Raw genomic sequence first — 14447 nt, forward strand, 5'->3', positions numbered from 1 at the left:
TCACCTTCGCACCAAAACCAACGCATTTGTCGTGTCTTTAGCAGTGGCTGATTTTGGCGTTGGAATGATTGCTGTTCCTTCACACTTTTTCTGCAGCCTTGCAACCGAATGCCCTCTAAGCTCAAAAGAGGGATTAATCGTGATAATTGTAAGGGTTTTCATTATTTGCAGCTCTGGAACAAGCTTGTTTGGATTAGTATTCGAACGTTATGTTGCTGTCGTGAAACCTTTGAAATACTTGACTTTTATGAAGCGCCGTCGAGTCATTCAAATGGTTGTAACATCTTGGGGAATTCCTTTTCTTTACACTCTTACTTTAGTGTCGATTGAACTTGGTGAAATCGATCGTGCCGCGACTATACGCGGCTACATATATTTGCTTCCCGAGATAATCTTGTGCGTAATTCTAATCTTTTTTCTTGCCTCCATGTTTCTTGTTGTTTACAATCTGAACTCTAGAGATCGCACTTTTGCTAAGCAATTGCGGTTTAATCATATGGTCATTAGAGCTAAAACTCAGAACACGTCAGCAGTAAAATGGGTAGCTTTGATAACGTGTGTGTTTCTATCGTGTTACGGAATAATGATGCGTTGTAGTTTGCTACTTTTAACCGGTCATACATGTGGTAATGATTTTTATTACAAAATATCTCTAGTAGTTATTAACTCTGGAATAAACCCTATAGCTTATGCTTTCTTCAAAAGAGATATAAAGCAAGAATGCAAAAGGCTTCTCTTCAAATGGCGTCGTTAATAAACAACAGAATAGTTCCGAAGCAAGAACAACAGAGTAGTTAAGGACAGCCATTAAAAAGAAATTCAATGTAAATGTGGTTTTGGGTTCTTGGCAGGTTCTTCTGCATCCTCACGATGGTTGTAAATAGATTTGTCATCTTCCTCGTCCGCAATCAACGTCAGCTTCGCTCGATCCAAAACCAACACATTTGTCGTTTCTTAAGCGGTGGCTGATTTTGGTGTTGGGATGTTCGCTGTTCCTCCTCGCTTTTTCTGCAACCTTACAACAAAATGCACTCCACGCTTTGAAACCTTTTTAAGGACAGCCATTAAAAAGAAATTCAATGGAAACCACGTTTTGGGTTCTCGGCTGGTTCTTCTGCATCATCACGATGGTTGTAAATGGATTTGTTATCTTTCTCGTCTGCAGTAAACGTCAGCTTCGCACCAAAACCAACACATTTGTCGTTTCTTAAGCGGTGGCTGATTTTTGTGTTCGGATGATCGCTCTTCCTCCACGCTTTTTCTTCAACCTTGCAACCGAATGCACTCCATACTTTGAAACCTTTGAAATACTTGACTTTAATTTGCAGCAAAATTAACTTTGAAGTAATGCTTTTTTCTTTAAACCATAGAAGCTGACTTGTATTTTGGGGTAAGAAACATCTGCTTCTTAAAAATTATGAGCTTGCCTTGCATAATAAAACTAGAAGAGTAAAAACATATCATATTCCTTGACAATTGATGTGTCCAGTTCTATAACAGATCGCTTGATCCACGCGTAGCTCAATCCGACGATACCATACAAAATATGGTTAGAATCTTAACGTTGACAGAGAACTACGCGCAACATTTCGTTGGCATAGTATCTAACAGTTCCTAGACAGAGGTCGTGCTTCGGGGACTTTCGACCCTCAACAATTCCTTTGAAAACTCGACCTAGAGGATTTTCTTGCCCCGTTTTGTTATTGCCTTTATGTTTGTAGCATCGATTATGGCCATTGTTGCCACCTGTATCGTCCTAACTCCTCTCCCTCCCACCACAAGGGATAAATGACGATCAGTCTCTTGGAGCCAATTTTTCTTATAGAGAAGTCAAGAGAGTAAGTCAACAGCTGATATTCTCTTGAGAGGTTGAAGTACGTACGGGTCGTCCGCTGGCACCCCAAAAGAAATGACCCTCGTGAGGATGAGCGAGAGGTTGTTAGTTGATGCTCGACTGCACGTTCCTTTCTCCTTTCCCTTTCTTTTTTTCTTTTCCTTTCACCTTTTATCGAAAATTGGAAAAAATACACTCATTCCCGTAATTTTCTTCGTCGAGACAGGTGTAGTTTGAAATAAAGGAGAAACCTCTATCACGAAATTGCAAGGGAATCGAAAAAAAATTATCGCGACTACAGGGAGTTTGAGCGAGCTGATAGTTAATAAAATAAAACAGAAGTAAGTGAGATAATCTGGAATTTAGCCGTGGCTCTTCGCAGGGCTACTGTTCAAGCGCTGTTTCCGAGTCTAAGTTGAATCTGGACAACGATTTTAATAACTGAAGAGTTATCTACAAGCAACAGTTGTGGTATTGCTACGGTTGCAATGATATTTTTACCTCTTTATTTGAGTCTATTAAGTCTTATAAATAGCCAATTATTGCTTACGATTGCACATCCGACCATAAAAATTGTCGTTAGTGTTCAACCCGTTGTTCAAAGTCGGAAAACTCATTTGAATTACAAATCATTTTCAAAGATTAAAATTTATGAATTTTCTATCAGTCTTGGACGTGGAAAGAGCTTACGAACTAAAAAAGAAGGAAATTTCAGCGTCTTTTTCAGCCAGTTTGGGATCAAGAAAGAGCTCATTTCGATCTTATTAACTTGGATCGTCAGTTCTGCCGAGAGCGGCGACTGTTTCTTTAATTCTGCAGATAAGAGTGTTGAAAATTCGACGTCGCGAATTGATGGATGACACTCTGTCCCGACTTTTCCCAATGTAAATAACTCATGTATTAATACATATTACATAAGTTTGGTCTGCATTGAAAGCTCGAACCTTTATTAAGTGAACGTGTGCGATTCAAAACAAATCGCACTCGAAAACGAAAGAAAATCACAAACAAAAAAACAAGTTGGATTTCTAGTATAGTTGATGTTTTGAATACCTATTAAGAGACTTTTTGCAATCTCCTGTAAGGCTATCTAATTTCACTGGAAGTTAAAACACGGCTTCTGTTGATTAATCGATTCTAAGGTTAACTTCGAGGGCTGGATGGTGGAAAAATGCTCAAAAATTTATTTGTAAGCAAATTTTCATCAATAGCTGAAATTGTATAATTTTTGAACAGAAATCGCTAAAGAAGAAAAAAGAACTCGGAGCCGAATTGAGATATATCTTGGCTTTTGAGGAGAAAACCAAATTGAAATAGAGCGGTCCTACGTTGCTGCTTTTCAAGTTTTCTCTGGAATTTATTTTCTTAAAAATGTACTTACGTGTATAGGTCGGGTAGTTTGTTCATTTTCTTTCTCTTCTTTTTCGGTAAAAATAAGATTTTTTTTGCTATGCAGCCTGATAATCATCTGTCTTAGCTCTTGAGCCTAAAAAACCCAAGAAGTATTTTTCCAACATTGGTGTCTCTCTAAATCGTTCCTATACCCATTATAAGTCTTATACTCTGATAATAGTCGCTTTCTAAATTCGAACGTTTTTAGGTAATTTCAACAACACTTTTGAGGTCCAACTGCTGATGTTCCAAGCCCTAGGACCAAACTCAAAATGCCACCAAAATTGGCAGTATCTATTTGTACTCATGGGTGGAGAGGAACAGTATCTATTTATACTCCTGGGTGGAGAGGGACAGTATCCTTTCATACCCTTGGGTGGAGAGGGACAGTATCTATTTATACTCTTGGGTGGAGAGGGACAGTATCCATTTATACTCTTGAGTGGAGAGGGACAGGACGAAATTGCAATAATCCGTAAACGGAAACGTGGCAGAAACATGTTAAACCGTTCCGGAAACACGACGGATAACCTGTGTTTCCGTTACCGGTTTCGTGACGTTTTCTCGCGTTTCCGTTGCTGCGTATACAACGGAACCGGACCACTTTTTGTGCATGTTTCCGTCAAGTTTCAGCTAAAGGAAACAAATGTTTCCGCAATCGTAATTTCGGGTTTACATTTGCGGAAACACGAGAAAACGTTGCGGAAACATGTCTTTTCCATGTTTCCGTTGACGTATTCCGGGCTACTGAATGGGTGATGGAACCTGCGGAAACACAAGAAACCGTTCCGGAAACTGAGGTCTGTTTCATGTTTCCGCTACAACTTACGTCTTGGAAACGTGTTAATTCAAATTTATCTTACCCTTGCGGAAACTTTCTAGCTTTGGTAAACCTTTTTTTCCCTCTTTCTTTCCGAAACGCACCCTTATAATGTTCATGGTAGGTGGAAAGTCTTATTAATTAATTTACAGAACACCTCTTATGGCGTTTTCCCCATCAGTCAAAGAAATACTACAGCTATATTTTGCCAAAGAGTCATTTATTTTTCTTCCATAAGATAAGGTTGTAGTTAAATAGAGCTTCAATTCATTACAGAGCCTACTATTCGCAAAATACTTGTAGTGTATACATCTACTTTGGTCTCTATGTCAGACTGGGAAAGAAAACTTTTCACCATTTGACAAATCGCATTCCAAATTACTTTTGAACAAATGTTACAATGGCTGTTCTGAGCACTATAAATGAAAACAGGCATAAAGTTTGCCAAGAACAATGAACGTCTTTATAGTGTTTTCTAAAATAATGTCTATTCTTAGGAACCTCTCAGTCCAATTATTCGGTACGAATTGCCCAACGAGGGCCATTGGTGGGGCAAGGCCGTACAGATGGCTCTTCGGTTCTGGTCAAACGTGCACTTGCACGACGCTGCTTTTCGCTAATTCCTTCCAAATAGGCCTCGTCCAGTTTTGCTTTCAAATTCTTCAGTTTACTTTTCTCCCACACCAGTTTACGTACTTTCCTTGGTTTCGGACCCCTAGATGAATCAGGATCATCGTTGTCGCTTTCTTCTGATGACATGGCGAACAGAAAATTTCTCTTGCCTTTTCTTTGTCGTTGTCCGACAAGATAGCCTTCTCTGAGCTTGAAAGGCGTCTTGATAGTTTCTAAACGATATAAACAGAGAACAAAAGTGTCAAAAAATGCGCAAGGAGCATTTTGGCTATCACCAATGACACCTTGCTGTTACAAGATATACATGTACTTCCCTCTGGTAAAGATTACACTTTTCTTTTTCAACTTAAATTGTGAGTATTATACAAAACAAAGTGTATATATAAAAATTGATAAGTTTCTTTGACAAAGCAACACAATTAATTAAATGACATGTTATCAAGGACAAAATATGTATTTATCGTGTTAAACCATAGAAAAGAGCTCGAATACAGGGATTCATTTATTAGAAATAGCTGTAACGCGATGTTGCATAGCTAGGATCAAGCTCAACATTCCTGAACATTTGCTTATATGGTTCTCAATCTGATACTTACTCTCTTTAATCGATTTTGTTGCTTCATTTGACTTCGATGTTCTTCAAACTTTTTATTTGTTTTTCTTGTTCTGTCATCCCGAAGAGATTTCCAGTATTGATGAACCGCGCCTAAAAATGAAACAGTGCTGTTCATTACTGTCACGTTTCATCAAAAATAACCAAGAGCATGACCGTTTCATTTAACTAGCGCAGAACGACAAAAAGTTTAAACAGCAGCAAGCACGCTCTTGCAGTTCTGAAGGCGTTCTCTATCTTTACTGGTAAAATACGTATTTCATTTAAGTAGCTATACAGTTAGTTCAATCGTTTCTATGGGATGATCCGGATCAAGATTGGTGATCCGAGACCATTAGGATCACTGTGCATCAAAGGAACTGGTGAATCCTTGTTCAGAGTGGATTTGACCATGATCCGAGTAATCTCGGATCATCCCAAATAAACGCACTCAAGTCAGTTCACTGTGCTAATATACGCTAACCCTAAACGTAGAGTAGTATTGCAAAAATCGAAAAAAAGGAAACCAACGGGTATTACTTGCTTGTGCTAAAAAAACCAACTTACTCTTAATGACAGCCTTTGTCCACTTGTCCTTGCCGTACACTGAGCGGACTTCTTTTAGCACTCTCCTAGCCATAGTCTTATTTTCTGGGCTATTAAAACTGAAAAAGGTATAAGATATCAATTTAAGAATTTTACTCAGCTAAATTAAAGGTGTGAGAGCAAAACTAAATAGAAGCGATCACATACTGTATAGCCAATCATAACGGCAGGTAATTTAGTGCAACAATCAAACAGCCAATGAGATAGGTTTTCGAATTATTTATCCGATTGTTGTTTGTTTTGCTTTAGACCATGGCGAGCCTATTGTTTCCCTATCGAGAAATCTTGTTTATTTTATAATAACCCAAGGAAAGAGAGCACACTCGTAATGTCCTTGCTTAATTGCATGCATGCACTACCTACACTATGTGTTGCCCACAAGTATAAAATTCACTTAGTTATTTTTACGTTGCAAGCTAGCATGGCCTAAGATCTTGTTTAACAATAACTAAAAGCTCCTCCATCGTCGCCACACAACAGGTCAACTCTTTTTGAAGTCGAGGAAAAAGCGAATAGCTATTGTAGCCGGCCTACTACACCTCAGCTGTAACTATACATTAGCTCCGTTTTGTTTTACCTGACGCTCAAATCAAAGTTAAGCTGATTCTCCTGATCTTCTTCTTGTCCTTCACCCTTTGTTAGTTCCTTGCACACTTTCCTGACAGCATTCTTGTATTTTTGTAAAATAAATAAAAAAAAACAATGTCAAAACAAACTAAAAACAGCAAGTTGATTATTAGCTGGAAGTTCATAAAAGCAAAATTAATTGTAAAAATGCCGTAGCGAATTGGGACTTCTAAAAAGCTGTCGCTTTTAACGTAACTTCCTCCTCGGATCGGAGCAAAGTGATCTAAGTGACTTTGCTCTGTGGAAGCAGCTCAATACTTCAGCTTTTAAAAGTTAGTTTACTTGTTTAATATAAAATAGAGCAAACGTACGTACGTCTCGCGCCTTCGGAAAAAGTTGAAAGCCGCGATAGCGATAATGGAAATGTTCTAAAGAAACTTCGGCTGTTGGGGCGAGTTGGCCTTCAGTTGATTGAAATAATGTCTGGATTACAAATTTTACCCGGCAAGTAAAGGAAAACATAACAATGAAACAACGATAATAAACGGAATAAATCACTTTAAAATTTCCCGCGCACCGCCATCTTGGATTATATGACGTCACTGCATTTTCTAGCAATAACATTGGCGTCCGTTTCTTCTTCCTTTTATTTTGTTGTATTCCCTTTGTCGAGTAAAATTTGTAATTTAGGAATTTTGTAAAATATTTCGCGCAACTCGTCGTCAGCTCGCCTCAACTGCCGAGGTTCCCATTAAAATAAAATAGAGTAAATTTATGGTCTGCGGAAAACGTTCAATGTGGTCAATATGTGGATAAACTTTTTCCGCAGACGTAAGCCGTCCAAATATTCGCTGTAGTTTACGGCCCCCGCACACTAGTCGATATTTTACCGAAGAAAAATAGATTTTTATCGGTGTCAAATTTGTCAGCTCATCAGCTTGCCGCACACTAGCTGATTTTTCGTCGGCCTACTTGCGGGGAATTCAAACAAGTCTGCAACAAGATCGGGCCTTGTTACCTGGCTGTGCTAGTTTGGAAAATGTCTTGTCGGGCCTAGTTGTTGGCTACTGTGCGGTGGATTAAGACAACTTGTTGCACACTAGCCGACAATCGGCTATTTATTTTACACATGTAAAGCCAGCCAATTTCATGTCCGTGAACGTAGATTACATAACCCGTCGGTACGAGGTGAATGAGTCTGGATTTTCACTGTCACATAGTTTTAAGTACATTAATGCGTGTAACCTGGCTTTACGTGCGTAAAGTAAAATAAAGCAAACGCATCGACGACATACGTCTGCGGAAAAAATTTGAATGTGGATCAACTTTTTTCCGCCTCACCGCGCGCGACGGTGTTCGCTGTTCGCTCGCGCGTGTCGCCAACAAGTGGGGCAATTTGGCAAACGTTTACAACACTGTCACTCTGAGTCTCTTCGATCAGCCGCACTTTGTTAACCAAATTTGTGACTATTTCTTGGACGAATTTTTAAAATGATTGATTTGCTTTTAACGATAAGATTTCAGCTAACCAATGAAGGAATTATTAAGCTTACCGTTAGCTTACATAACACAAACTTCACACCTATTTTCAACACACGGTAAACCGTCTTGTGATTCCTGACGCTCATCCTTGACCGCAACTTCGAAGTTGCTTAGCCAGAAAGAAGACAAAATTACTTACCGAACACTCAGGATCTTTGTCTCTGGACTTCTCAAAGAGTTGCCTTCTCGTTTTTGTCGTAAGATTCGTTACTTGACTTTTCAGTTGCTGATTTTCTTTGCGGATCACCGAAACTTCGGCCAGCAATCGCCTCAAGAGATCTCGATCTTCCAGGGCAGCTCTCGGGGTTTCTTCACTAAGCACTGTCCTGTCTTCCATTTCTGCGTTGGCTGATTCCATGGTTTTGCTGAGTTGGAGTAAAACTGAGAAAAAATTGGAAATACACAGTAGAACGACGACTGGAAATCACGCGCAACTTGACAAATGCCCAGACAATGCAAATTTCCCGCCTCGTCTCCAGTTTGACGCAGTCACCAGACAATTGTCGTCAATGGCAACAAACCCGTCTGCTGAGCCCGCAGTGGCATGCGTCGCGGAAAAGAGATAGATTTACGAGAATTCACAAGTTTGAGGAGAGAGTTTTCGTCAAGTTTTTGGTTATTTATATTGGTATATTAGGTTATAGAACGCAGGAGTATCGCAAAGAATGAAAAGAAAAGGTTTACACGGCGAAACAAGTGGTAAAAAGAGGCGATCAAGGTGTAGACAACGATGTCCTCACTGTCAGCAGTTACTTAGCAATTCACAGTACCACGAGCATCGTAAACGGTACAGTCAATCCAGTCAGTCAAAGAATGGAAAACCGTGGCTGATCTAACGATAGTTAAAGCATCTATGCCTATACCAGATGTCCCTGGATCAAGCTCAAGTGATAGCGAAGGTAAGCAATTGGTACATGTGACTGCGTGCATTCGAAGCATTCAAAGCTAAGCTATTAAAAAAAGTCTTGGTGTGTGTTTTGATTTCACATGTTAATGACTCTTGTCATTTACATGTGAAAACAACAGCGCATTTGTCAAAAAAATTGTAATAAAAACCTGAAGATCTTTGATTAGCAAACGACCCCAAAATTTATCAGGTCCATCCTTGACATGCACGTCAGGTTTCTTTTTATTTTGAATTTCTATTCAATTTTGTATAGGCCAAACAAGAATGAGAGTCATGTGAGAGTTGAAGGATGGTAGAGTACATGTAAACACATAGTTATTGTAAGAAATACATAATTATTCTTTTTATGCCAGGTTTGTTTCATTTAATGGCTTACAAGCAAATTGATTCTGACTGATTGGTATTCCAAACAAATACAATTCAGACCAAAATAACATGGTTTTCATGCAGTGCATTATGTGTTTGTTTGTCTACTGGAAACAAGGCTTAAAGAAGTCCTGTCTGGTCTTTCAGGATAAGTTTTTCCTGCTGCATGGTTAAGGGCCTGCTACCCCGTTCCTCCTCACCAAGCTCAATAGTTGTCATGCAATCTGTGCAATTTTACTTCTGGTTTCCTTATCTTCTGCATTTCTGCTTCACAGCCAAATTTTTGTTTAGTTGTTTGTTTGTTTGTGTGTATACCAGCAAGATGAACACAATGTTAAAGTTTGCCACACAGCAAAATTGAGTTTTTTCATGTAATAATAAATACATCAAACACCAGAGACAGTGTTTCATCAAGATATCCAAATAAAGAGAAGAGAGTTAAAAATGTGATGCGTGGTGGGGTATTTTTGACGAAATACCAAGTGTTTGGATAGGCAATGAAACACTGTTTGGAGTGTGTGACAGCAAAATAATTAAGACCTGGGTATCCAAACTTCCTTCGCAGTTATGATTTTCTTTGTTTTAACTTGGTGAATTGTTAAATTAAATGTGTTTAAGAACCATACAGACTGCACATGAGTAGCCAGGAATCCAACTCAGTGCAGCAATGCCAATTCGTATTATCCTCAAACCTTTCTGCTTTCACAATAATTGATGCTGTTAGTTGTAGATGAAAAGAAATACTGATTATTCTTACAATGTAGGTCATTAAATGAACCTAATTGGCTTATATAATAATTATTTTAAATTGGTGGAAATTTCTATAATCTACAGAAAAAATGACTCAAACTGTTAGAAACAAAGGAAAACATTTATAGTTACAGCTGTCTGTACATCAATGGCTTTTTGGTGTAATTTAGGGTAGAAAATACATGTATAAATTAATAACTGAACTATATAATGTATCTTGTAAAATAGATGGAAACATGGATCCTATGAGCCATCTGTACATGCATAAGATCTTTCTGGGAGTGATTCCGGTAAGGACTCCTTACCTGTGTGTATTTATTTTTATTTATTTCTTTGAGAAAAAATATTGTTGACTTGAGTCATTGTGAGACTGCGCACTGAAGTTGTTTGTTTTGCGGTTATATCTGTCAAATTTCTAACATGAATAATATATAATATTATGTAGAATTCAATGACAACACAAGAAAGTCTTAAAGTTTGAGTGACAAATATAAAAACTAAATATGGTTCCTCTCTTGTACTTCACAGACAATCGGGATGGTTCAGAAACTCGCGATGCAGCTCAACAGGTACAGTTTCTCTGAAAGTTACATGTATTCATGCATGTGTATTTATGTGTGGGATCTAGTAAGCTGTACATCTTTTCATAAGCTTTAAGGCCCTGGTCAAACATTGTACTCCACATGAGCCAAATCAAATTATTGACTAGTTTTTAGGGCCGACCCAGATTACTTCAGATTGGCTGAATTGTGTCAAATGCCAATCTTATGTGTTGTTAGTCCTACTTAATTTTAGTATTTTAATATAGATGTCGATGCCAGGTCAATTATCGACTTGGATTGCAGACCGCTTATTATTAACATCGCAAAAAGGTGCCCGTAGTAACCAATTTCAGCCTTTATTTTCTCCACTCCTAGCTGAAAACAAACCCGCATCTTGCATTTGTTTTAAACTCTAAAATATCTTTTGAACAACTGAATTTTTAAGTGTGGTTTATTTTTGACCTTATACTAGACTGTAGTTCTACTACCTTGATAATGGAATTTTTTTCGGCTCATGTGAAGTTTGGCATTTGACCCGGGCCTAGGATGTCAATGCCCAAGATAAGCAAGATTCTTGAATGGCAAAACCGGTGGAATACTGTGATAATCTTAATTCAAGATTACTTTACAATGTACATACTTACACATACTTTGTTCACCTTTTTTCACTTTCTAATTGAAGGCATCAGTTCAGGTCTAAAGTTTAACTCATTTTACTTAAAAATTTCAAATCACTTAAAAGGCAATTTGTGGGCCCTCTTTCATGAAAAGACATATGTTGCAGTACTAAGTGCTGACTACACTGTATGATCAAGACAAGATTATGATATTCAAGATTTATGTTCAAAATGGCTTTTAGAGGTTTTTGTTTTCTAAAAAAATTGTTTTGTCAATACAATCATGTAAAATTAAGTCATACGAGATGAATATAGTCGGTTGCAACTACATTGTGTAAGTGTTTACTATCATACATAACTTTTGACTTTATTATTTTTCTTAATGAAAGGATTCACTGGAGTCTGACAAGTCTGAACTTGGTAGTTCCGATGAGGGGCAGAGCTGTAGTGAAGATGAAGGCACGGATTATGCAGATTCTGATTCCAGTGATATAGAAGATATGCTGCAGCCAGAGGAAGTAGAATTGCCTCAGCCTTCTCCAATGAGTACCAATCAGCAACGTACCCGAGTAATTCTGACCTGGATTGTTTATTTTGTTTTGGTGTGGCAGTACAAGAACTATGTTAGTGACAATGCCATTGAACAGTTGCTGAAGTTTGTGCAACAGTTACTGTTTTGCATTAGGGAGCTGATCAAGGACCACACAGAGTTGTGTATTGTTCTTGCCACTAATATTCCAACTTCCCTGTACTCAGCAAGAAAGCTGTTGAAAATTGATCAGGACAACTTTCAGCAGTATGTTGTCTGTCCCAAATGTACGAAACTCTATCAGATGGATGAAGTTGTTATCAATGAGGGTCACCGAACTGTTGCAAGGACTTGTAACAATATTCCGTTTCCACAAGGAAGGCGGCGTAAGATTTGTGAAGCACAGCTTGCTAACAAGGTAACTTTAAAGAATGGAAAAACTAAGTTCTATGCTCTTAAGACGTACTGCTACAAGAGCATCATCGAGGCACTAGAAGCCTTACTGAAACGCTCTGGTCTTGAGGAACAGTGTGAAAAGTGGAGAAACAGAGCTAGAGATGATGACTTGTATGCAGATGTTTACGATGGCAAAGTTTGGAAAAAGTTTGGCAACTGGAAGGGCACAAAGGAATTTCTCAACCTGTCTCGATCATTTGGTCTTATGTTGAACGTTGACTGGTTTCAACCATTTAAACATCGGAATGATTATTCGGTTGGTGTAATGCACATGGTATTGATGAATCTGCCAAGAAACATTAGATTTAAAAAACAAAATGTTATTTTGGTTGGTATCATTCCAGCTCTTGCTCATGAGCCCAAGTCTCTTAACCACTTTCTGGAGCCTGCAATGAATGAACTGAAAGCCCTCTAGATAGGTGTTAAGGTTAACACTTGTAACAGTCCATCAACCTCAGTAGAGGTTCGTGCAGCTCTTTTATGTTGTGCTGCTGACATCCCTGCTGCACGGAAACTATGTGGATTTCTCGGCCATTCTGCTAACAGAGGATGTTCCCACTGCTACAAATTCTTTCCTGGTGGCTTTGGAGAGCGCAAAGACTACAGTGGTTTTGACAGAGACCAGTGGCCAAGGAGGACCTCACAGCAGCATCGTCAGGATGCTTACAGAGTCAGAAACTGCAAATCCGAAACTGAAGCTGAAAAGCTAGCCAGTAAACTTGGCACTAGGTATACAGCCTTATTGGAACTGCCTTATTATGAGGCCATTCAAATGTGTGCTATAGACCCTATGCATAACTTATTCTTAGGGACAGCAAAAAGGGTTTTCTCAAAATGGATCGAAAGTGACATTATTGGAAAGGCTGGGCTAGAGAACATTCAAAGCAGGATTGAAGAGATTTCTACATCATCTGATATAGGAAGACTTCCTGGAAACATCAAGTCAAATTATGGTGGATACACAGCTGCTCAATGGAAAAATTTTGTTCTTCTGTACTCAATGTATGCACTTAAGGACATACTTCCAGAGAAACACCTTCATTACTGGCAATCCTTTGTGCTAGCTTGCCGCCTTCTCTGTAAGCCTTGCATTACAAAAACTGACTTAATGCTTGCAGACTATAAATTCATTGACTTCTGAAAGGAATATGAGAAACTTAATGGCAAATTGGCAATATCTCCTAACATGCACCTCTATCTCCATCTCAAAGAATGTGTGGAAAATTACGGCAGCATATACGGTTTTTGGCTGTTTAGCTTTGAACGGTATAATGGAATGTTAGGATCCTATCACACAAACTATAAGACCGTGGAAATACAAATTATGCGCAAGTTTATGACATCTTGTAGTCTGGCAAATATTCAGTATTGCCTCCCAGAAGAGTATCAAGAATTCTTTTTTGACAATTGCAAAGCCATGTTAGGTTCCAAAGGAGTCTTAGAAAATATTGCAGAACTGCCACAGCTTATGATGGCCTCCACTGGATCATTAATTGGTAAAGAATCTTTGTGGGCAGATTTATCATCAATTAAGTTTGGAAGCCCTTACAAGCTGGCCAGACTGGATCAGGATGAACTAGCAGCGCTGCGTTTAGTTTATCATAGCCTGTATCCAACATTGGCCGAAACACCACCGGCTATGGCTACTTTGTACAAGAAGTACTCATCTCTAACAGTTGCTGGCGAGAGATATGGTTCCACATTAGCCTCAAGACTATGTCCATATGCCCGTGTAACAGCATCATGGTGCGCTGAAAATGGATGCATTGACCCTGGCTTGTTGAGGCCAGGAATTGTACGTTATTACATAGTCCACAGTCTGGAAATTCAAAGAAAGCAATATGTTCATGTTTTTGCAGTTGTGAACTGGCTGAAACCTACCGAACAAGACTTTGGCTTTAAGAACCCACTATCAGTTTGGCATGCAAGAGGCTACGAGACTTCAGGGCCATCTGTATTTCTACCTGTCCAGAGGATTCACTCAAAGTATTTGTCAGCTGAAAAACTTTTGTCAGGACAGAAACACTTGATCGTGTCTCCCATCTCCAGGAGAATTTTGTTGTAACTGACTTACAAACAGGGGGGGGGGGGGGGGGGTTTGAAAAGGGATTGATAAGATGTTATTATATGGCCAGACAAAAAGAAGAATTTTGTTTGTTTACATGTAATGTAAGTGTTTTGTACTAGCTGACATTTTGCTTGTGCATGGTGATAAGCTGAACTTAAATTTTTCAAAGTTTGCTAGTCCTCTCTACTTTTTTCTTGTCAGGCATTTTTGCGCTTCCATTTAGTAT

At 38.7% G+C, this 14447-nt stretch overlaps 1 protein-coding gene and 1 pseudogene across 2 annotated transcripts; one reads left to right on the top strand and one right to left on the bottom strand.

Moving 5' to 3' along the window:
* Positions 1 to 4367: 4367 nt before the first annotated feature.
* LOC149045926 (uncharacterized) lies at positions 4368 to 8518 on the bottom strand (annotated as a pseudogene). Its single transcript, XR_016186654.1, has 5 exons — positions 8126 to 8518; positions 6455 to 6546; positions 5839 to 5936; positions 5276 to 5385; positions 4368 to 4891 (listed from the first exon to the last, which is right to left on the bottom strand). The product of XR_016186654.1 is annotated as an uncharacterized LOC149045926 (transcript).
* Positions 8519 to 13325: 4807 nt separating this feature from the next.
* On the top strand, positions 13326 to 14245 carry LOC149045927 (uncharacterized). Its single transcript, XM_089206575.1, has one exon. The coding sequence runs from the start codon at positions 13340 to 13342 to the stop codon at positions 14216 to 14218; it is 879 nt and encodes a 292-aa protein (XP_089062701.1). The 5' UTR covers positions 13326 to 13339; the 3' UTR covers positions 14219 to 14245.
* Positions 14246 to 14447: the final 202 nt, after the last annotated feature.

The sequence above is a fragment of the Pocillopora damicornis genome, chromosome 5, assembly GCF_964200805.1.
Source record: "Pocillopora damicornis chromosome 5, jaPocDami1.2, whole genome shotgun sequence".
NCBI lineage: Eukaryota > Metazoa > Cnidaria > Anthozoa > Scleractinia > Pocilloporidae > Pocillopora > Pocillopora damicornis.